Source organism: Syngnathus leptorhynchus, chromosome 3 (genome assembly GCF_054491065.1).
Source record: "Syngnathus leptorhynchus isolate UIUO chromosome 3, UIUO_Slep, whole genome shotgun sequence".
NCBI classification, from domain to species: domain Eukaryota; kingdom Metazoa; phylum Chordata; class Actinopteri; order Syngnathiformes; family Syngnathidae; genus Syngnathus; species Syngnathus leptorhynchus.
The window spans coordinates 7,525,461-7,550,602 of record NC_141197.1 but is presented as its reverse complement, the minus strand read 5'-3'; the positions used below and the strand labels follow the sequence as shown (position 1 = coordinate 7,550,602).

Here is a 25,142-nt window from a genome sequence, read left to right as displayed (position 1 = left end):
TTGCATTTGATCATCAGTCACTGGTGTTGGAAGTCAGGGGTGTGGCGACCCACCAAAATAATTTGGAAGCCAATCTGATGGCCCAATGCACCAATGACTGCATTTGTGAGAGGGGCATTATCACCCGGACTTGTACTCCGGTGCAACTTATGTTTTTTTTTTTTCTTTATTATGCATCTTCCACATAATACCATAAATACACATGTACCGTAATTTCTGGACTATAAATCTCAGTTTTTTTTCATAGTTTGGCCAAGGGTGCAACTCAATCTTTTTTAAGCGACACAAAGGACGAAGATTTCGATGGATTTAACGATTTGAAGTGATACGGATGGTTCGATTAAATTGTTATTTACGTTATATTTAAGTCAGCTCGGTGGCGGACTGATTAGCACGTCCGCTTCACAGTTAGGAGGGTGCCGGTTCGATTGCACCCACCTCCCTGTGTGGAGTTCGCATCTTCTCCTCGTGCCTGCGTGGATTTTCTACGGGCACTCTGGTTACATCTCCAAAACATGCTTGGTAGGCCAATTGAGCACTCCAAATTGCTCGTAGGTGTGAGTCCGAGTGTGGATGGTTGTTCGTCTCTGTGTGCCCTACGATCGGCCGGCAACCGGTTCAGGGTGTCCCCCGCCTGCTGCCTGATGACTGCTGGGATAGGCTCCAGCACGCCCGCGCCCCCGTGGGGACAAGCGGTATAGAAAATTGATGGATGGATGGATACTACTACTACTACTACTACTACTACTACTACTACTACGAATAATAATAATAAGTGTCATTAATATTTTCCCCCATTGCAGAAATTGAAGCATACACACTGAAATGTAAAATATCAATCTAATTTGAGCCAGCAAACAAAAAACAACCCAGATAAATGAAGTTTAAAAAAAAGAACACATAAAAGATCACAGAACATAAAGAAAGTGTGAGTTGTGGTGTACGTGTTGTTGAAGGCTTGTCTTACATCCATGTCATCGCACAGCAGGGAGCCAGAGCCGTACTGCAACCGGCATTGGTGGGCAGCACTGTACAGAACCCCAGGAAGCAGCGAGCCTTGTGAAATGGTATCCTTCGAAGGGGCATCATCAAGGCACCAACCCCATCCACGACTGAAATAGTAACACAGCAAGCGCTCTGGTCACGTTACACTTTTTAGTTTTAAATTTCAAAGTCTGTCTTGCAGAATGCCATGGTTTTGTGATGCATAAATGAAGATCCATAAGATTTTAAAACTCTTTCGACCACAATAACCTGTACAACTCAACAACAAAACTAATATTTCATTTTTAAGAGGGCAAGTAAAAATAAACACTCTATTCAAGACACTTTGATAAGAATGACTATATTGTTAATATAGGTGGCTACGTCTTAACAGATTTTTGTTGGTGTGCCTTGAGATTTTTTCAAATGAAAAGGTGTGATGTGAATGAAAAAAGGTTAACAAACATTGGTGTATATAGTACATTCATATGAAGGCCAACAACTTGATGTGCATGCAATATTTTTGATTCTATTAAAAAAATACAGTGTTGGAAAGGAGGGTGAGGTCACCGGTAGAGGTGGACGAGATGCAGTATGGCTTCATACCTGGTATAGGTACAACAGACGCAATTTTTATCACCCGACAGATGCAAGAGAAACACCAGGAGAAGAGGAAGAGGTTGTACTTCGCTTTTGTTGACCTGGAAAAAGCATTCGACAGGGTGCCAAGGGAGGTGGTGAGGTGGGTCCTAAGGAAGTCGGGCGTGGAAGAGGGACTTGTTAAGGCTGTGATGGCTCTCTACTGCAGAGCATACACAGCTGTTAGAACAGGAGTTGGCGACTGTAATGAGTTTGAAGTAAGGGTAGGGGTGCACCAGGGATCAGTGCTCAGCCCATTACTGTTTGCTATTGTGATGGATGTGGTATCGAAGGAAGTGAGGGGTGGATTACCACGGGTGACCTGATTACTGCTCTACGCGGATGACCTGATATTGATGGCTCACAGTCAAGAAGACCTAGCTAGGAAGCTAGTGGCCTGGAAGACATGCTTGGAAGTGAAAGGAATGAAGGTGAATGTGGCAAAATCAAAGGTCATGGTCGGTGGTGCTGGCCTGGGAGTGATACCGCAGTCAGGAGCATGGCCACATGGAGTTTGCGGGAAGGGAGTGCAAGATAACTCTATCCGGTGCAAGGGTTATCAGAGATGGATACACCGGAGATGCAGCGGAGTAAAAGGCAGCCTACTAGCTGCAAGTGAGACCTTCCAATGCAAGCGGTGCAGGGGAAAAGTCACCCAAGCAGACCCAGCTGAGCAAGAGGGGCTCGTAGTAGATGGGGAGATGTACGAGGTGGTGGACAGCTTCTGCTACCTTGGAGATATGCTCAACGCTGATGGAGGGGTGGACCTAGCAGTGACCACAAGGGTGAGAAGCGGGTGGAAGAAATTAAGGGAACTCATGCCCTTCTTAACATCTAAGGCACCATCCCTGAAGATGAGAGGCCAAGTGTACTCAGCCTGCGTCAGAAATGCTATGACTTACGGAAGTGAAGCATGGGCCCTGAAAACAGAAGAGGAAAACAAACTAAACAGAGCAGAAATGAAGATGATCAGATGGATGTGTGGTGTGTCAATGAGGGAGGAAAAGACCAGTGCAGAGCTGAGAAAGAGGATGGGAGTGGAGGCCATAGTGGATGTGGTGAGGAGAGGCAGACTGCGATGGTACGGACATGTAGTGAGGAAGGATGAGAATGACTGGGTGAAGAAAGTCATGTCGTATAACGAAGAGGGAACAAGACCCAGTGGTCGGCCTAAAAAGACCTGGCAGACGACCGTGGCAGCTGACATGAAGGCACTCGGTATCAACCACGAGATGGCCATGGACCGTTCCCGGTGGAAGAAAGCCATATCGAGAATCCAGTCCAACCCAGCGGCGCCTGGAAAGCGGACTTTAAAAGGATGATGATGATGATGCTAATATCTCCTAATGTGTCACCTCCATAGAAATATACTTTATAATGTGAGGACTTAACTGAATTGAATACATAATGAGTAAGATAATTGTGTGTAATTATTATTATTTTTTTAATTCAATGTTTTACCAGGTAAGCCAATTGAGAACATTTTTTCATTTACAATGGCGACCACAATTCTTTAGCATGAGCCGTGTGACTAAGCCTGATTTAAACCAGGAGCAATTAAAATGTTCTTCATGAGTGCCTCTGCCTCTTGACTGTATAGAATGCACTAAATGGAGGCTCATGTGGCTGACGACCTTGCCCTCCCACAAAGCCCTACACTAATGAAATATTTATGCTACATTTGTGTAGCCAACTCAAAGCGAATGAACTGAATTTGCATGTTTAGGTTAATTGTGTGTGTGTCAGATTCAGATATTACACAAATATTCAAATTTGTTCTAGTTGGCTTTTCTCTCTTTCAGTGTATTGTGTTTAGTACTTGGTGTCCATTTACGGGTTGCTCATATTCAAAAGTTCTCCATACCGAATGTTCCGCACCAAAAGGTACCTTTAATTTTCTCAAAAAAGAAGGTGTTCTTGTGCAGACTCAATTAATAATGTTCCCATTGCATTAAATCTTCACCTTTGATACAAATGGCAGTTTGCTTTCAAAACCACAGCAGATGTTGAGATTTTCTTAAAGGTTTTTGGTCTGGTCTGCTAGATAAGAATAAATCAAATTATCTGCATAAGGTGTCCCGCATAGGCCATTTCTTGTTCCAGTTGAATGTATATAGGCTCCAAACTATTGTGAGTGATAAACATCTGTATTCAAAATTAATCTTTAAAGGAGGCCCAGTAGAACAACATAAAAACGCTCGCTCATATCTTAACGTCTGTGACAAAATCTTGTCAGTACAACGTTCACCCTGCCCGCTCTACTGTGGAGAACTTGTTACCAGGACCCTCTTGCCTTTGTTGACCCACCACCAAATGAATTCCACATTCTTGGAACTGAGATACTGTGGCCACTGCAGGGAAATAGTTAACACACAATTGAAGGTGCATTATAGATAAATAAATAAAAAAGTGGCTTCACATTTATTGCTCTGTCTTCAAATTAATGCATGTTATATTTGTCCTCTGGTGCATGTATCATGATTAAGAGTTGCCATAGTGACCATATTAAAGTCTTGTTACTCTTGCTATGGTGTTGGAGCTGCGAGCAAGGGTACAAATAAATACACAGTAGATTGGCTTTACTTCTTCGAGCATTTTATTAAACAGCCCTCTTGCCGTTAAAAAATATGCTTTGCTTTTGCAGTGATTATAATGCTTACTTTGACTGTCTTATGTCGCATTAATGTGTTTGTGGTACAGTTACAATGCACTAAATAGAGTTTTTTTTCTAGTCATGTATAGTTGAATAATTATTAGCCTATTATTAGCCTTTTGGTGGCGTTGAGTCTAGAATCTACTCCTACTATTGACACTCTTGGCTCTCTGAACATTTGATTTGACACTTGTGATTTAATAATGTTCAATGCATAGACACCTCCAAGCTAGTGATCGCATATATCCACGAGCCAGATGTAACTGAATTCTGAGCCAGTTGGCTTGCAGGCCAGGAGATTTCCACTCATGATTTGAAACCTCACTTAGTTGTTGAATTTAAAGGTTAAAATGTAAAGGATTTTCAAGTTATGGATGTTAGTATATAATGTATCTCCATAGAAATGTTTAAAGCATGACTGATTCAGATACACTCGCATTTAATTGAAGTATGTGTATTTGATTGCTGCCTCTACTCCCTTGCCTACCCACCCCCCTCCACCCCGCCTTCAAGCAGGGTAGGTGACGATGACTAAATTTGAAGTCGCTGTCATGATTGTGCACTGACTGACCTTGACAAGATCTGAGGTGGGCCGCGCTATGAAGCTTTCTGCAACTAGGTGGGGGAGTTGGGGGGGCCTGTTTCACTCATGACGTGTTCCTGGTGCGCTTCTTCTTATCAAATGGACTTTCATGTTATTCTAATTAATATTGTATAGTATTACATTATGTTAAAAATTGCCTACTAGGCATCCATTGCAGGATGGTCGTCCTTCGCAGAATTGATCTTTTTTTTCCCCCCAGATGGAGGATTTCTTTATTTCCAGTTTTTACCGAAAGTTAAGATCAGAGATGTCATTATTTCTCAACTGTGTGCATGCACTGGAAGAGCTAAAAGGATGGCATGGGGTGGCAATTGCCACCCCCATCCAAGCCCTGGCCACGCCCAGTGTGACCCCGCTGAAGACGGCCCCGTTTAAATAGCACTGTTGGAGCATTTTCGAACAAAACTCCGTGAATGCATCCTCGCGCAGCACAGGTGTTCATTGGATAAGCTGACAAACAGTTCAGGCTCCAAAATACAGCGCTAGTGGACAAAATCACAAACAGCAGCGCCAGCAAAGAGCCTTTAGATGCTGCTGGCATGTTCACTTTAAATTGGGAAATTCAAAGTAACTGTTTGATTGTTGAGCTTAGTTTTTATGTGGCAAGTGCATCAATCATGAAAACCTTTGTTTAAAGCACACAAATACAGTAGAGCTACCACAAAATAAGTTTTGATAAGTCTGTTTATATTATCAACAGACAATTTAGTAGCAATTCACTTAATTTTTAACATGGTGTTAAAACAATGTAAAAAAAAGTTCTACCACATTTCGCTTTCTGTATGTGAGTTAACCAGACATTTGAATAAGATATAGGGAAGAATGAGGAGGGAAGGTGATACCTCCCATTTTTTTCGAAAGAAACAGGGATCAAGTGCAGAGGAGAAGCAAACAGATTCCAGCCCCAGTGTCAGCTGTGATAGTAATCAACTTGCAGGAGCTGGACAGAGAAGTCGAGGAGATGAACACACACAAGAACCCAATGTTTCACCAGCAGGTCAGAGCAGACACAGTAAATCCAGATGGTCTATTTTTCTAAATGCCATAAGCTGTGTTTTACGCCAAAATGCTGTAAACTGCTAACAAACTTAATAAGGACAGCATATACATTTTGTAAAATAAACTATGTACTTTTGTAATTTTTTGGAGATTGTGCAGTTGACATTCAAACCTTTCATGGTGGTGTAGGCTGTACGCAAGTTCAGTTCTAGTTTGTACAGACTGTAACATTGCTATACAGTTTTGTATGTTATTACATTATAAAGAATTCAATTTTGAATATTTTTGAGACTGTACAATTGACCATCAACCCCCACCTCCCCGGTCCGCAAATGGCAATCATGCAATTCCTGGCTCCGTCCCTGTATGTGTGTGTGTGTGTGTGTGTGTGTGTGTGTGTGTGTGTGTGTGTGTGTGTGTGTGTGTGTGTGTGTGTGTGTGTGTATATATATATATATTCATATGACGTCAGTTGCAGTTCAAATTACAGTAATCCCTTGCTACATCGCGGTTCGTTTATCGTGGTTTCACGACATCGCAGATTTTTTAATTTTGAACATTTTTGGAATAATTTCACATTTAATCGCTCCAGAGTATCAATCGCCTGCGGGATTAGTTGTGATTGCAGCTCATACATTGTGTGAAACTCACTCCAGGAAGCGTGTGATGTACTGCCGACTGCATCTGGACCACCTGGGCAGTAAGGTGCCATAGAGCAACTGCGGAGACATGATGTAAGGTTTTTTCCCAATGGGTTCACAGTCGTTACCGTTGCCATCATGCTGAATCCCAAAACTGTGGAGAAGCAAAATATCAAACATGAAGAAAATATATGGAGAGTACATACACCACTGCTGCTCCCTCTCCGATATTTAAAAGTGCATTACATGAATTGTATATGGAAAATGTCCCCATGGTGCTTCTCTATCACAATTTAATGCCAATTTATGTTGAGTCTTTGAGAATGTGCTATTAAAACTACATTTGCTATCAACAAAACAGGGCTTTCCAGATTGGACTCCAGTTACATTAGTCGGAAAAGAATGTGATTGTAATATAAACTGGGGATGGATTGAAATTGGCTCATGGACTGGATAACAGAAAGAACGGTACAATTTGCCTACCAATTTTTCAAGTGGGCAAAAGTAATCAAATTGTGATTGAAAAATGTTTTTTGTTTCCCCTGTCCATGTCCATGCTGAGTTTCAGATTTGGGGTTCCCTGTGATGACTTCATTTATACAGAATACCCCATAATGGCCTACAAATATTTTTTACACTGACAGAAGTTAGGGATCAAACATACGTAGGTCATCGCCAATTTAACCATAAGCAATGCCCTAAAAAAAGAAAAGAACACCTAAGAACCAGATTTCCAAAAGGTAGAAAACCAAGTGATTGACAGATTGTTTACTACACAGCAAGATAATGGCACAAAACACCACTAACAATAACGCCACTAACAATACAATAAGACATTTCATTCAGGGAAAGAAATGGAAAGTTTAAACTCCAGATTCAAACCGTAATGAGCAACAATCTACAAACAATGGGTTGAAGACCGGCACAGGCTTGTGGGTAATTTGGTATCAGGTTGCACAGAGAAACTGAAAAAATAAATATACTCTCTTCACATGTTAAAACTACCATCCTAAGATCCCATAATGTGAAAAGGAGCAGTAAGTCCCAAGATGGGATCGGCTCAAAGGGAAACAAGTGCAAGGCTCCCACTAATTATAACAACTACATTCAACAGAACTGTGAGGTGCATGACAGTAATGACTGTCGGTAAAAATATAGCTTTCCATGAAATGAGTCCATGGTACAAAAAAAATGTAAGGGACTAATGGAATACTGTAAAAGCATATATTTACCTAAAAAAAGGATTCACTGAAGGGAGTAGTCTGACCAAAAAAAAGAATACTGAAAATGGCTGACGTGAAAGTCTTGAATAGCATCAATCAAGAATTGATACGTTGGTTTTCTTACTGGTAAAAAGACAAACTGCAACTTCATTCTTCTTCAGTCTTATTCTCTTTAACAAATTTTAGTACAAGCTGTGGAAAAGAGGGTGAAGCTGAAGAGGTCAACGAGAGTAAAACCAAGATTCTGTATCTTTAAAAACCAAGGGCTCAATTTTTGTAGATGGCGTACAGCGCGGAAATGATATCCAGCAGAATGACAAATCCGTGGCAGAAAGTCAGAAGTTACCGAAGGTGGAGGGAGGCTACCCTCTCATTCACCCCAATGTGTAGGTGCCCAGCCGGGGAGCAATAAGTATACCCACACCTGCTCAACGTCTCTCGCTGTGGGCAACTCCAGAGTGGAAGAAAGTCTAGCCGGGGATCGGACCACCAAGGTCCCCGTCTTTGGCCGCCGCCCAGCTCACTTTGCACCCGACCCCTTTGGCCCCTCCCACAGGTGGTGAGCCCATGGGTAGGGGGAATCACGTTTTTTTTTTCCAGGTTGCGCCCAGCCGGGCCCCATGGGAGAAGACCCGGCCACCAGACGCTCGCCTTCGAGCCCCAACTCCAGGCCTAGCTTCAGAGAAATCCATTAATATTTTTCTTCATAAGGGGTTCGTGTGAGCCGTGCTTTGTCTGGCCCCTCACCTAGGACCCTTTTGCCATGGGTGACCCTACCAGGGGCATGACGCCCCAGACAACTTAGCTCCTAGGATCATTAGGACACGCAAACCCCTCCACCACAATAAGGTGACGACTCACAGAGTCGTGAACAGAGATGACTAATGCCAAATGGAAGGAATTTAAAAGGAAAAAAGAGGACCTGAACGGCGTAGGCTGTATTCAAGTCAACAAACGTTCAAACGACCCTTTTAAAATGGTTTGCACGTGTTTACCCAATCACAAACCCCCACCCACCCCCGTGTGTTTTGCACAAACACAGAGGCACATATGTAGGCAAGAGACGGCTGAGCCTCTTTCAGTACACGTGTGCGATCGATGCGTTTGATATTAAGGCTGGAAATCAACAGGATACTGTTGTTTGTGACACCTTTAAAAGCACATTTGATTTAGTGGAAAGTCATGTTGGAACAATTAATGCGGACTGCACACTTGACATAGCAAATCACACTCTTATTTGAACACTGACGCACACCAGCAAAAAATCCCTCACAATATAATTGTACTAAGTTCATTTTGTTTTCACTTGTCAATTATTTCACTGGTTCTTTTATCACTAACAAGATATTTTAGGTTGCATTTCCTGACATGTTTCGGCTTGTACCTCCGCCTTCATCAGATCACTCTGTTGTTTTTTGCTGGTGTGCGTCGGTGTTCAAATAAGAGTGTGTACTTCCGCCTTCTTCAGATCACTCTGATGAAGGCGGAAGTACAAGCCAAAACATGTCAGGTAATGCCATCACATTATTTTCCTCATTTAAATCAATTAATTGTTGTCCAGCAAAATGTATGACAGCAAAGTTTGTGTTTTTTTTTTTTTCTTTCTTTCTAACTCAGTGGAAGCTGTGCTTATTTAATGAATGCATGTTCCTCTTTCTGAGAAATATCGAGTAAAATCAGTCCATCAACAGTATTATGAATGTATTGTTGAGTTAAGAAAAAAATATTATTGTACACTACTGAAGCATTCGGGAGGGTTTGTGAAAGTCGTGAATGTTGTGTTATTGCCAAGTTTCGCCGTACGCAACCTGTTTCTACCTTACCATTTCCATTAAACAAGCCATTAATTTGCTTGGCTAAATCGCCAGTAAGGGAGATACACATTTGTATTGCATTCAAGAATGTTCAAGATTCAAGAAGATTCAAGAATTCTCATTGGCCATGTTTGAGCATCCCAAACAAGGAATTTGACTTCGGTACATCTCAGCCTCTATTCAACATTTAAGTGACAACCAATGAACCTGTTGTGCATCCATATAGTTCCCACAATATTTTATAATAAAAAAAATATGTGCCTCTTTTACAACTTTGAGCACCTTGTTCTTAAATGTACCTTTTGTGTACTTGTGTTAAAGACAGCGTGTAGTAATAGTGTGTCTTGGAATCTTACTTGTGACCCAGTTCATGCGCAACAGTGAAGGCCAGCGGCAGGCCCGTGTCCTCGCTAATACTGCAGCTCCGATGTGATTGACACATTCCTACCACATGGGACAAACCCAGTGTTTCACAAGGCATGTTAATGGATGCACAGATGTCCTTCCTGTGGAAACAGAGGATGCAATCTCAGATGTCCAAAAGGAATATCGATATAAACAACCAATGGTATTTACATGCCACGTCGAGTGCTCAAACCCCCTTCATGTACTAAATGAAGAGTACTGTATGGCATGTTATCTTAAAACAGATTTTTATGTGGGAGAATGACTTCACGTTTGCAATGATTGATTAAAAATTATGTCTAATATCTTTGCTCAAGAGGTTTCACAAAGATCTATCATTTTCAATTCAAGCAGTAAAAAAAGAAAATGTTTAGTCTGAAAAAAAATATATAATACAAAATAAAAGTAAATGCAACAAATAAAAAGTAGAAAAATAAATGTGGAAATACAAAATAAATATCAATACAATTAAATATCAATTGATACAGTGACCCCTCGCGACTTCTCGCTTCACTTTTCGTAAATATACTCCACGGGTTTATAAGTGACGGGAGAATGGTGTTTAAATACACGTTGATAGCGCAGGGTGTGTCTCTGCGAATTGTGCATCACTGCCTATGTGACTGAATTCAAGCGCAGGAGGCGGCAGCCGACCACGCGCGAGGGAAGAAGCACCAACCGGTGCAGAAGGAGTCAGGACACGTGACAATATCACACGTTTATTCTTTTATTTATTGGAAAGGTACAATACATGCACTGAACAGTGAGGAATGGTTATTAAGGAAATGGGAAAGCTTTATGTAGCGTAAAAGTATTGGGGAGGATTTAAAAAACTTTAATATTGTGTACTGGACCACAATGCAATTGGAGAATTATGCGCAACCGTGACTCACTTTGGTTTTGATATACATGATGAATTAGTGTAATTTGGTAATTCTGAAGATGGACATTATGCATTGTTTGGCAAGAAAACCTCTCTTCGAAATGACTTGCTTAATGCACATGCCCTCTAGCAGCCAACAAGAAATACTACGTGTTGGAAATCTCAATACAATGGTGTTTAAATTCCTCATTAATACATAGACCGCATACATTTTGCAGATTTTTGATTTTCGCGGGTGGTTCTGAAACACATCTCCCGTGATGAACGAGGGATCACTGTATATATTTTAATTTATTTTTTTCAATTATACTTTTGTTTGTTGTTATCTTCACTTTTCTTTATTTTAGATTTTGGCACTTTTGGTCCTCCTTAGACCTGCGGATAGAGCGCAAGGCAATTACATTTCTTGTTCATTAACTAATATGCTTTCTGTGGTAATCTTAATAGTTGTGCCATAAGTGTACATAGATTGCCATTCATTTGGTCATTAGTGTCTAGATGGGGATACATATTTTGTTTATTATATATGCTTTATCCCACAAACTGTGAAAGAAACACATCAGACAATAAGTAGTAGTATTCTCATTTTAGCCATTATAGTTTAATAGTCAAAAATTCTGAAACCAATTTGGAAAGGGGAGGCATAAAGCAGTAGATGCACTAAATTATTATTAAATTAGAGGTCATCGTCCAACATCTAGCAAGAAGTTTGTGGTGAGGAGAGTAGTAATTAGTTTTGCAGTCAAAAAGACAGTCATACTTGAAATGGACATGGGAGCTACAATATTTCAACAAACTTTCAACAAACTCCTTGAGTGTCATCACCCCTTTCATCCACCAGCTGCAATGGCCTTGTCTATATAGCCCTTAAACTATGCAACTTTCATCTTTCTTTCTACAAGGGCTTCCTATCGCATCAAAAAGTGCTTCTAATTATTTCCCCACCAGTAAGTTCACTCCAGTTCACTTCCAGCAAAGTTTTTATATACCTCGTGAGGAGAATGGCCACATCGTGGTGCAGAGGATGATCATCGCCCTTCATGTTCAGTTGTTTCTGCCACTTGCAGAAGCTATTTAAACTGTTGTCGGCATGATGAGTTATCTTTAAGTCTTCCTGCACATCAAATGTCAAAAGAGAGCAGAGGGTGGGAAATTAAAGAAAAAGGTCAACGTTTTGAAGAAAATGTTCTATAAGTGAGGAAAAATCCCTAATTGCTTACTGGAAAGAGAAAAATGTGTATTTGATGGACAAATGATGTTGGTTTGCTGTTTGAATTCCCATCCCACACATCCAAACAGACATTGATAGCAGTCATCTCAAAAGCATTTATAGCTGAACGGATGCTGCTACCAGCAGAGATAACAACACTATTTTGATACTTGCTCAAAAGTGTCAAATCGATAAGCACAGATGTTGCCTATTGATATATGAGGTGGACAAAATGGAAACGGTCACTTAAATAGAAATACATTTCTATTTCATGCAAAAAGCAACAACCTTCGTGATAGGTTAATGGACAAAATGGTTGTTCTGCTTTTTGAAGGCTTTGTTTTGCCCATAGCGGTGAATGCGAGTGTAATTGGTTGTTTATTTGTTTTTATGTGCCCTCTGATTGGCCTGCAGCCATTCGACGGTGTTGCCTACCTTTGGGCCAAAATCAGTTGAAGAAAAAAATAGATGTGGACAGTGCTGTCGCAGAACAATTTCAATAAATGGTAGTTAATGAACACATTCATATTTTGGGGTTTGGAGGAAGGGGCTTATTGTGGTGATGAAATCATTTTGGCTTCGGAGCACTCTGAAGTCGCTGGTGTTTTTTTGTTTTGTTTTTTTCCACAGTTGGGTCATCAAAGCTTACAGGATACGGTGTATAAAAAAAAAACTCACCTGAAGACTGGGGGGAGTTGGAGTGTGTGAGGCAGTTAGCGGGACATACATAAGTGCAGTGCCCAATTCCTATTTCAGCCTGGTTCCTACCTCAGAATTTGGTTATGCTTGCATGTCAAGGATGAAAGTGCTCTTTTTGTTTTAATCGTCAATAAAAAAAAAAAGAAAAAGAAAAAGCATTCAGGCAACATGTTTTTTCTCGTGGCTTTGAGACTGCAGTGTGATGACTGTAGCTGGTGAGTACCATGGACTGAATGGGTGGCAACAACAATGGGTTAATGCCAGTAATGGCATGCCGCGACATCATAATATGAAATAAAAACACTTTGAACTACTTTATTTTTGCAACAGTGAACTTACTTCAAAATCTTATATTGTTACTTCTGAAATGAACGAGTTTTTTTTTTTTTTTTTTTAAATATGAGAATTGAACTTTAAACTACTTAGTGTAGAAATTGAACTTGCCTGATACTGGATGTAAAAGTGAACATATCCCATTAAAGAAAATTGCATTTACTTACTTTCAACACTGAAGGATACTGCTCTGGTAAGGTAAAAGCAATCACTTACAGTAGTGTGGGCAGGATGTGAAATATAAAATGACAAGCAAAATTACATGGGAAACGAGCGTGAAGAAAAACATAGTCAACGACGATTTAACTTCCAAAAGGAATTATTGCTGTTAATGACATTCTTAAATATCATTCATACGTGCTGCTTTCAAAAACTGCTGAGGAAAGGACATGATTCTGGAATTTGTATGGGACTTTGCCCACCAGTCTGTCTGCATATCCCAAATAATTTGTGTGTGTTCTATGACTGTAAATACAGATCTACTGAATGTGTCACTTCAAATCCACATTCAAACAGAAAGTCAAACTATTGGATACAGACATTAACAAAGTGTCGAGTCACCGTGGGACGATGGGAAACGTAATTTCGATCTCTTTGTGTGTCTTAACGTGAAGAAATTGACAATAAAGCAGACTTTGACTTTGACTTTAAATTGCAACTGGGCACCTGAAATGTCAATCAAGCCCGTCACTTTCTTGACTACTTCGGGTTTGATTGTGGAACTGCAGGGTGCCAATCATTTTATCTGCTGAGTTAATATTCAACAAAGAGTCTAGAATAATGACTTTCACTTGTCTTTCACCGAAGCAGCAGCTAATCATGGCTGCATAAATGAGTGTCGGAGAATGGAGACCTTAATTATGCCAGAATTACATTAACATTCTGTACATTTGGAATTAGCATCGCAATCCAAAATCAAGACAAAGCATTTTACCTCATCCTGCTCCAGTAAGATGAGTCGAACCACAACAATGTTGATGGCGTTTCCAATACTTGGGTCTTGAAAAAGTCCTGCTACCTGTCAACAGAAATACACAGAGGGCAGAATAATATACATTTTCACTTTTTTGTTTAACATGGAGCAGAATGGAATGTCGTAAAACTTAGTTGTAATGAACGTTACTGAATTTCTTTAATTTAAGATAAATAAAAAGTACCGTATTTTCCGCACTATAAGGCGCACCTAAAAACCTCCAATTTGCTCAAAAGCCGACAGTGCGCCTTATAATCCGCTGCACCTTATCTATGGATCAATATTGAGCCACTACAGCAGGCGTGTCCAAAGTTGGCCAGCGGGCCAAATACGGCCCGCGTCTAAATTTAAACTGACCTGAAGCAATGTGTCATAAAATCAATCATAAGTGGCCAGCTGTCACTGTTGCGGGGACTTGCGCACCCTAGAGCGAGCCACAGAAATGAAACTCATCCTAACGGGAACGCGCACATGAGCCAGCGCTCATGATTGTTTGCGAGCGTGTCTCCTCTGTCTCTTTCCAGTTCACGCGCACACAAGTGTCTGTTTGTAAAATACTCAGTGACAGAGACACTTCCTCATTCAAATGTCCACACACCAAGGACTAAGGCGACCCTAAAATCAGAGACCCCGCAAGTGACTGCACAGGGAAAGGCAAAAAAAAAGACAACACACCTACACACTACTGCGCTTCCGCGCCGCCCACTCACTGAGATCGCAAACAGCAAAAAAGACTATGAATCATTATTTTGTGATTATAAAGTAATTTGTTGCGACTGAAGTTGAAATAGAGAAAGGTTTAAATGGAGAAGAATTTGATTTGGATTAAAAATCTGACATGATGGGACCTGGCCTGTTTACTGCAAGCACAAACACCAATATCACCCTTCTTATTCGTACAACAATAACAATAATAAAACAAACTTAAAACATCTAATAAAAATGGTGCTTTCGCTTTATGAAAAGATGTAATCTCTCCATCCGCACACAAACTACTGTTTCACAGCAACTGCCAAAAGACTACCAAGAAAAGATGGCCAACAATAAGATTACTAAAAAAAATATCCGCCCAGAGCACATCATCAACATGGACGAAGTACCACTCACCTTTGATATTCCTGTGAACCGCACTGTGGATAAAACGAGAGCACGTACGGTAAACGTTCGCACCACAGGGAATGAGAAGAAAGCCTTCACGGTAGTTCTCGCTTGCCTGGCTAATGGGCAGAAACCTCCCCCCATGGTTATTTTCAAGAGGAAGACCTTGCCAAAAGAAAACTTTCCAGCCAGCGTCGTCATCAAAGCCAACTTGAAGGGATGGATGGATGGATGGATGGATGGATGGATGGATGGATGGATGGATGGATGGATGGATGGATGCAGAAAAGATGAGCGAGTGATTGAAATTTACGTGAAGAGCCACTAGATATCAGTGTCAATTCAAAGACTTTCTAGATTTTCTCTCTCTACTCCTTCAAATACCTGCAGTATTTTCTGTGGCTAATTTAGCGATGTTCTCATCAACATCAATCCAAATCCAATCACGAAACAAATAATCCACCTGAGTTTGACGTTTGGCTGAAAATTGTGCAGAATTGCTGGCATGGATGATTTTGCCTTTCATTTTGGTGATTCTGTAATTGTCTGCTAGGCTGCTAGGGGAAAAAAAAAGAGTAATGCTGCTATCAATAACCGGAAGCAAAAATGAATTCAAATAAATATAAGAGGTTGGCCACCAATGGATTTGTCGTGTCAGTAAGACAATTTAGAATTTGATTGTCTCGTACTCACGCAAAAACCCTTGTGTTGGTTTGGACTGGTTTTGTTAGTGTGTAGCTTCTTGGTTCTGGTTTGACGTTTTCAATTGATGCCATAGTGACTCAAAAAACGGCTAAATTTCTCACAGGTATATGTACCGTGTCAAAAATATACGTACCCTTCCTTTTTTTATCAATCTGTGCGTGCAACATACAGAATGAGGAGCACAAGTACAAACAGTATGAATAGATTTTGAATATAGATATCCTTGGATGTTGAGTTGAGGTGAATCCTTCACCTGTGATGAGATGAAAAGTGGTTTGTATACTGTACTGTGAACAGAACTTTTCCAATTCTGCTCTCTAAACTTGTGGCTTGTCACAATGAAGTAATGAAGACTGCCGTGGTGGCCTTGAAAACTGCTCTGGGTGAAAAATCTTTGATGGTGGGAAATGATTATAGTCCATTATAGTCCAATCATTACCTCGAGCATATCTTGAGGCTCACTCAAAAGGATGCTTTTGCAATGTAACTCAAATATATCTGAAGATTAAAGGTGCTTTCAAAATGGTATGAAGCTGAATCTTAAATCTTGTGAGGAGGGCCACTATGCAATCCAACCAATCATCCTGATATGAGCTATTTTAAGGATCCACTCACTTCAACGGTGCTAATAAGAGCCTGAAAATCTGCTTTGAATTCAGTGTTCATTGGAGCAGGCGTGTCACATCATGGAATTGGCTGCTTAATAACTTTAATTTACACGAGATTGCTGCAGATTGCTGCATGGATGAACAGCTTAAAACACAACCCATGCTTAGGCACCAGGTTGGAAAGGAGCAATGATTCATTGAGTCTTATTCCATATGCACCCGGCCGGGCAGCTCCCGCTCAAGTGGCTAGACAATATTCAATAGTGAATCAGTAGAGCTTCCCCAGTGTTATTAGCAGTAGTGCTTTTTTTCTGTTAGTAGCCTATATGGGCTCTTTCCATGAATACATATAAGGATTCCGGCCTGCTGGTTTAAATAGCGCAGTTGTGGATTTTCAGCCCAATGGCCACATGCTGTCCGTCTGCCCGGCATCCTGATTTTGAAACGTTGCCTTTGAATTCAGACAGCATCCCTTTTCGATTCATTTGCTTTTAGTTCGGCCTCCATTTACTTTTCGCAGCAGTCGGACGTGCATAATGTCCAACACCGTACAGTGGAGCAGCAGGAACAAAACTTAACACGGTGTAGACAATGGAACATCTGCTGACGGAGGAAGATGATGCCATAACTTATTGTAAGGAGAGGATGTCTATCTTGACATTGTGCAAGATTGTTTTCATAAATGCAAACCCTTCAAAGCATGTGGGATAATAACAGCTTCCTCACTCTATTATTGTCTTCAAAACCAGAAGCTTCTCAGTCAGTGAATTCCCCTCCCTTCCCTGAGACTCTGACAAGAGTTTAATTACCTGCTGCCAGAGCTGACATGCAGTGCTGAATTTGGCAAAAATCACTTGGGAGTCGCACGCAATAAAGCAAAAGAAGTCCGTTTACTTAACCCCAAACAGAGAGGTAGTAATTACTGCCACTATCAAACATCAGGAACCAGACAATGACGTGAGGGGAAAAATCATGGAACGCATTGAAGGTCTTGGGGCGAAAAAAACAAACCCTGCACAACCCAATTAGCTAAAACTTTGATTGCTTTCTGAACAAACAACATTAATACTTTCAAGGTGAATTCGTTTTTGCGGCATTGTAAGGGGGTTTAGGATTTACCAACATGTTAATACATGTAAAATGCCCTGCAGCATATTGAAAACTGTTTCCAAAATATCAAATAAAAAAAAATATCAGCACTTAACATACACGTTATGGACACAGTCTGATGTTTTACATTTCCTACTGCACTACATACAACCTCAAACTGATGAATCCATCAGCAAGCATTACATTACAGTACATGTTTCTATAGCTCTTCATTAAATTCTATTCTGTTGTGAAGGTATGTTGTTCAATAATTAAAAAAGGAATTACAGCTTCAGTCATTCACAGATAATCACGGGTATGCTGAAATTGTCCTCGTTGCTTTACATAACACAATTGGACAATGGGCCACTGATGATTAGGATGCACTGACATTTAAATGCAAATGCTAAAATATTCCTTTTCCTTTTGGCAACACATTAACACACATTGGCTGACTTGTGGCTAAAACCACGTGTCTCGCATGAATGGCAAGAGTCTGCACACACATTCAACAAATGATGGCTTTATCCAGCTCCAAGTCATACAAGATGCATTTTAATGAATTCACTGCAGCCCAGTGATTGACAGACCACCTCTCATTCTAAATTGACGGGGGGTGGAAGACTTCAGCTTCCCTGTGACGCTATAAACCAGGTAGAAAATTGATGGATCCAGCTGAACTTATGTAAGGTACACAAAAGCAATATTTTATATTATATTATATTATATGATTGCGCTTTGGTTTCATACTTACAATATTCATCACAGCAAGAATGTAGCTTTCAACACTTTTGCTGCCATGGTATTCCACCATTTTAGGGTCTGCCACCACGAGCGTTTCCACCCATTTCTCTTTGCTGATAGACCGTCGATGGATCCTTCGTTTTCTCCTTTTCTGATGCTGCTCCCAATATTCCCGCTTCCGCTCAATCTCTTCCAAACTGTGATGGGAGTCTAGACAGCAAATTTGTGAGATGACTTAAATTGCTACACACTCTCTAGTGACATACAGTGGATACTCTTGTATAGCTTACTGGTATCTACACCAATGCAGTACTAAAGACATAATTATAGCAAAAAAAAAAATGCCTGTAAAACACCCCAAGGCCGTGAATATATGACAGTCAAATAAAAAATAATTAAGCACAATTTTGCCCATTGTTTTTTATTTATTTTTATTTTTTTAATATCTCCATTATAGCATTTATTTTTTATTTTTTTTTTGCATTTGAGATGATCTGGTTTGTTGAATACATTTCATGTAAGAGAATAGTCCATTAAAATTTGTTTTGGCGTAATCCTGATGGTGCAACTAATAGCAGTAGTCTTTCTTTCCTTTACAATTTGCCTAAATGCCAAACATGTAGCGTATTATTGAGTGTAAATGCCGAAAGGTCATATTAATTAACGACTTACACGGTTTGTATTGGAAAAAAAAAATCTCACTTGCCTTTGACGCCACATGAACCATTGACTGCTTGTTCCCTTGAGATGGGCTGTACAACTGGACTCCACGATGACAGGAAGGGGGCATGGCGTTTGAAGATGGCATGGGCCTGTGGTGACGAGGGCTCACCGTGTGGCTTCTCCAGAGGCTGGATGAAGAATTCTTCATTTGACAACTTGAACAATCCTGTCTGAATATTGAAAAGTGAAACGTTAGCGTAATTTTACAAATCGACACCCACAACTTTAGGTATAAAAATGTTCTCCCTTTACAAAAACAACAATGGTGTGGCGTTCCTACTGGGTATTCATTTGACAAGGAAGGATGTGATTGCCTGTTGTGAAGGCAATCCCAAAACGTGTTAGTGGACACCAGCAGTAAGTGATGCAGTCAAGTGAAAAGACTCCTATTGAGCCTTTTTGGCCTGGGGGACTCCCGAGGCAGCTGATGGGTATCGGCTGGCCAAGCGAGTGAAAAGAGTGAAAAATAACTTTGCTGGTTTCAAAGAAGGTATGTCTCAGAAGGGTGGAGCAGTATTGATGGGGTGCCACTGACAAATGTGAATAACTACGAGCATCAGCAAAAAGTTGTCAAAATGACACTTGCCAGCTTTTGACATTCTTTCACATAAACGAGTGGTCACCTCAGTGATGCGCTCTCGAATATTGTTTTTGTCATTTTTTTCTGCTTGTTCATCAATGAGTTCGGTGCATTATGTCACTGAAGTCTCCCTGAAGGTCAAGTCCTCAGATGCACTGCGTGCCAATGGCAGATACAGGGTGTCAAAGAAATGCGATACCATCAAAAAAAAAAAAAAAAAAAAAAAAAAGCCAGACATATAATGGAGTCAAAGAATTCTAAACATACTTGTGTAATTCCTCTGATATTATTCATTCACCCTGATATTATGTGCCTCCAAATGAGCAATGATCAGATATTCAGTCAGACATCATGACAAGTCGACTATTGTCGTTTCCATTTGGGCGTTTCTTTTCCAGCACATTTGAATAAATATATATAAATATATATATATATATATATATATATATACACATATATATACATATATATACATATACGTATACATATATATATATATATATATATATATATATATATATATATATATATATATATATGTAGACATACAACCTTTTACTCCACACAGAAGGCCGAAGGTTGCACAAATACCCCGAAGCTCAGAATTGTGAGGCGGATGTGGTAAATGGTTCTCCAACGTGGTGCCCAGATGGACCACAGCGTGACAATAGGGCAGCATGTTGATCCCATATGATGGATAATGGTCCATATTACTGGTGGACAAGCCTGCACACATAACACTGACTCGTGTGCAGTGCTTGTATAAACTAAACTGCATCGGGGAAATGATTTGATATTTCCAGACTTCTAGATAAAAACTGTTTTCTGTGGGAAGGGTCTTCACATGTGCCAGAAAATCTGTTGAACACATAGATGAGACTAAGCAAACGAAGCAAGGCTCATTCCATGCCTAAAAAAAATGAAATTTTGAAACATAAACATTGTTATCTGAAAGAAACATGCTGTATTTGATAGTGATAACACAGCAGAATTTTGACATTTTGTGGCAAAAAGGGTGTGGCCACTTTCTTTGAACCTCAGGAACTACCGGGTCAATCATCACAATACAGGTATTGTTGGAAAGGGAATTGAACAAAGATTGTGATTTAGAAGCATCTAGAATATTGGTGCCTATTTTAGTAACTCGACCTTTTGACCTATAATTTGATCTTGAAATTGACCTTGTTGATCATTATGACATTCACATATTTTAGCTTAAATCTCATATGTTGTCTCTGTTTCGGAGATGAAGTATCTTTGGCTTGGTAGAAATAAAGGGTCAAAGTATCCATACCCTCAGACCTTTAACTTTGAATTAATATTCAATGAACAGTCAACTTTTGATGAATATCTGAGGGTATGAAGTCAATGATCCTACTGTGGAATACAATAGCTGATTACATTTTCTTTTAGTAGAATAAATCGGAACTAATGATTACATATATAATGTGCAAAACTATGTTGGTCTCCTCTCAGAAAGGTTTTGTGTACAGTATTGCATTTGACATTATTTTATATACTACATACACAGTGTCCATGAAGTGTATGGAAAACACATTTTGCGCAATGATGCCAAGAATACTCCCTTTGAAGAGAGAAAACTAAAGCCAAACACGCAAAAGCTGGAAGACTTATTTATCAGTCACTTCATCACATTGGCCGGCAAACTAAAGAGATCAAGAGAGTCAGCAACTGCTTTAACTTGCCATCCTGAATAATAAACAATGTAGACAATTTAAATAATCATTGGTGAGTCCGGATTCTTAATACCCATGTTGTTTTTCCTTCTAGTTTTATCCACCAAGGGAAATTGTCTTTACACTTTGTGAAGGGAAGTTTGAGTGTCAGTGCTTAGCTTCATAGTCTGTCTGTGCATTCACACAAACCCCATGAGCATCCCTTTGGACCACTGTGAGCAAAATCAGACATGCATGCACACGACGGCCAAACCAGAATCATACCGGTCTAAAAGCTGAGATCATGACAAATTACAAGATGTGGAAATGTTACAAAAAACACACACCTATGTATATATCAAATGAAATGAAAGAATTAAGTCAAGTCTGACTCCTAAATTCGTAACAGGGGAGGACAGAGGGACATTTGGTCCAAAGATATAGATTTTGAGGGAGAATAATTTGTAATTTGATCTGGCGTGCCAATGATGTTGCCTTTTTTTTTTTTTTTTACTAAAGATTGTCCAAATCTTCTGATTTCAGGCTCTCAAAAATAATTATTCTCTTTCAGACTGATTTATCTTTTGTTTTTAACCAAAATAAGACATTTCCAAAAATCTGCTTTTACTTTGAAAAACAATGACCATCCTACTTGTGTCATACATATTACTTAGCTGATGATGATTATTATAATTTTTTTTAAATCACAAAATAACACCAAATAAACAAAAATAATTGGTTGATAAACGGGAATCAGGAAAACTATTTTTAATACACTTTAAGTCAAATAAAAATTGCAGTCAATACTTTGATGGAATAATCGGCTGCAAAAATATTCTGTAGTGAGCCCTAATGGATACATATGGGAATTGTTTACAAATATTCAAATAGATGTCTAGGCGCTGAGCAGTTTTGCACCGCAACAACTTCCTACCTCCTCCAACAGCCATATCCTGAATCTTGCTTTCAGATCTGATGTCATGTCTTCTAACTGCACTGATTCGGACTAAACCTCATTTGACCATCTGTTCATTTCTTTCAATGCCAAATTATAAGTACCCAAAACTAACCCGTATCTCCTTCTGCAGGAATGTTGAGCATTCAGGCATCTTCCAAATCCAGATGATCTATCCAACCCAAAGAACTCTTTCACTCACAGCTGATGCAAGTCATCTTACATTTTCCTCCAACTCAACATTACAGCTGCAAATTGATTTTATATTTTCATATGAACCAGTCCCCAGTAACTCGATTCATATGAATCATTTGTTTGCTGGCCTGCCAATTCCGCTTATTGATTTGTCGCAAACGAGCGAAGACGTCACTCAACTATATTTTAGTTCAGATGTTTTCCAACGAGGCATGCTATAAATATTATAACACTATATAAAAACTTGTACTCTATGATATCACTCTTTCATTGATTTTATTATTTTCATGCATGCTCTCTTTGTTTTATTTTTGAATAAGGGATAGGGATAAGGGGTGTGATTTTTTTTATTTGTTTTACTTGATTTTTTTTGTTACTCATTGCATTCTTGCATTTCTGTTTTATTTTTTACAATGTCCTGGTCAACTTGAAATTCATTATTAGGATTGATGAGAAACCTCCCCACTGTATGCCTCAGTGTGTTTGAACTGGCTCTTTGTGGTGTGATGCCAGAAATGAAAATGAGAATGACAGAGTGTAAAAAGATTTTCCATCCTTGGTTAATTAAGTTATTTCATTGAAAAGAAAATTAAACCATTTAAATACCTTTGACTGTAGTTATAATTATATATTATTTTTAACATTTCACATGCCCAGTTATTGCCAAAGTAAATCTGATCATGGAGTGACCATCTTCAGCTGTAATTTTCTGACTGGTATTGTGTTATTTTAGCTGCTAGTGTACAACTCACCAGTCCGTCGCAGGTGCTTATTGCTGCGTTCCCTTTGACAGCAGACCCATCCCACACTTCACCCAGGAAATGGCACTGAGCGGATCCAGGGGGGCGGATCTTTACCCCTTTAACTCCACTGTACCGACTTTCTGTCAGGAAGCCCGGGGCCAGCAGATGTGGGTTGAGAGTCAAGTTAAAGTGCAAACTGTGGCCAGCATGCCACAATTGATAGAAAACTCGCTCCTGATCCGTGGACTCCCCTGAGGCATGGCGACGTTGTATGCGGCGAGCACGATGAGACAGGAAGTTGGACAGGAAGTGACCTCTGACATTCACTCTAGTGGGGTGAACCACTTCATACTGAGGAAGGTCCTGGAGGAATCTCTCTGTTGCAGCCACGGTGGGAACACAACATGGAAAAGATGAGCTACTCAATCATGGCACAGGAAGAATACCAGTACTGTATGTGGTTTCTAAGGCAACCCAGCAGACAGATATATCCATTGAGCAATTTGATCAGCCATCCATGTGTTTCGTATGTCGGTTTTGCTGTCCTTCTGAACAGCTGCAGTATCGGCTGTGCATTGAAAAAGTGGAAACTTAACTCATCAATTTGATGCTGTAGTATACAGAGAAACCCATTTAATTTGTATTAATTTAGTCTGCAATTAACCAGACTAGCATATATTTGGAATGTGGGATAAACTTAGAAAACAGTGAAAAGTTGCACAAAGGAAGGCCGTAGCAAAGATTCAAACACTGAATCTCAGAAATGTGAGGCAACCACCATTCGCCCGATGTGTTGCACTATCAAACAGGCAATTACATTTATTGTGGAATTTCATTTGCTCAAATCTTACGATTCTGCATTTCAACATTTAGGACAGAATCTCAATGTCCTAGGCAATAATTAATTAGTCCTTTGAGCTTTTCAGCTTTTCTACAAATGCACACTGAATGATCTTTTCCATCCTTTATTGAGAGGTCGATGTGAGCCTTGGAGCTGTCTTTCCTTTGTATGAACTAAGGACGGCTCCTGAATTTGCTCTTCCCTTTTTTTTTTTTTTTTTTTGGGGGATGCATCGTGAAGTCATTCTTGCAATTGCAGTGATTCACAATTCACGTGTCAGGGCTGTTTTGAGAACTTGACTGACCTGGTTGTCGTAGTAATCCAAGCCCAGACTTGCAGTTGTCCAGCACGGTTACAAGTATTATGAAGAAGTGGATGGCAGAAGCTCCATGCGCAGTGTGAAACCTGCAGTCCAAACGGGTCATCTTGTCAGCACAGAACGCTGAAGTTTACATTCATTTATTGCCTTTAACACGGTGCCGAATGGCAATTCAAATCAGCTCCATCGTGGTCACGGGGTTCGAGCGCGCATTTAAATTACTTTCTGCAATTCACGTTTCATATTTATCTTCTATTGTTTATTTATTCCCCGTGCTTGGCTTGTTGTTTGTCGGCCTCTGCCTTTGCTTAGAATCGCCTGTTCCTCCATCCGCCTCTCGCCGACTGCCAGTGACAGCTTGAAAACTTTGCAAACTTTTGCAGCAGAACCACCCCCACAGATGGGTGGACCCCAAGACAATAGGCTTTCTCTTCAGCTCGCCTCCAAGGCGTTTTAAAGGAGACTCCGCGTAATCGGAGAACTACCCTGCCTGCATGATGCACATCCGTCAAGAGGTTTAGAGTCATCGGTCAATTCAGGACTCTCGGGTTCACGCAACAAATAATAACTTTTATCTCATGGTGACACACAGGAGTACAATTTGTGTAAATGAATTAAGTGTCAACAAGTGCTTAGTCGGCCCTAATATATAAAACGACGTTAAAAAACAAGATGTTTAAAAAAAAAAAATACAACGTTTAGACCCCAACTGTATTCTCCTGCCATCTAGTGGAACAAAGGACGTATCAATCGATTCGATCCAACAAGCATTCACACCAGAGAGCGAGAACGAGAGCGAGCGAGAG

General features: G+C 40.1%; 1 protein-coding gene across 1 annotated transcript in view; it reads right to left on the bottom strand.

Moving 5' to 3' along the window:
• The window catches only part of adamts7 (a disintegrin-like and metallopeptidase (reprolysin type) with thrombospondin type 1 motif, 7), a 57,230-nt gene extending 32,443 nt beyond the window's left edge, over positions 1-24,787 (bottom strand). The window contains exons 1-9 of the mRNA XM_085907761.1: positions 24,322-24,787; positions 23,186-23,553; positions 19,011-19,197; positions 18,315-18,514; positions 14,022-14,105; positions 11,835-11,959; positions 9,914-10,063; positions 6,531-6,674; positions 968-1,112 (exon numbers count right to left, since the gene is read on the bottom strand). Coding sequence (XP_085763887.1) covers positions 968-1,112; positions 6,531-6,674; positions 9,914-10,063; positions 11,835-11,959; positions 14,022-14,105; positions 18,315-18,514; positions 19,011-19,197; positions 23,186-23,553; positions 24,322-24,442 — 1,524 coding nt within the window. The 5' untranslated portion in view covers positions 24,443-24,787. The remainder of the gene's footprint in view (positions 1-967; positions 1,113-6,530; positions 6,675-9,913; positions 10,064-11,834; positions 11,960-14,021; positions 14,106-18,314; positions 18,515-19,010; positions 19,198-23,185; positions 23,554-24,321) is intronic.
• Positions 24,788-25,142: the final 355 nt, after the last annotated feature.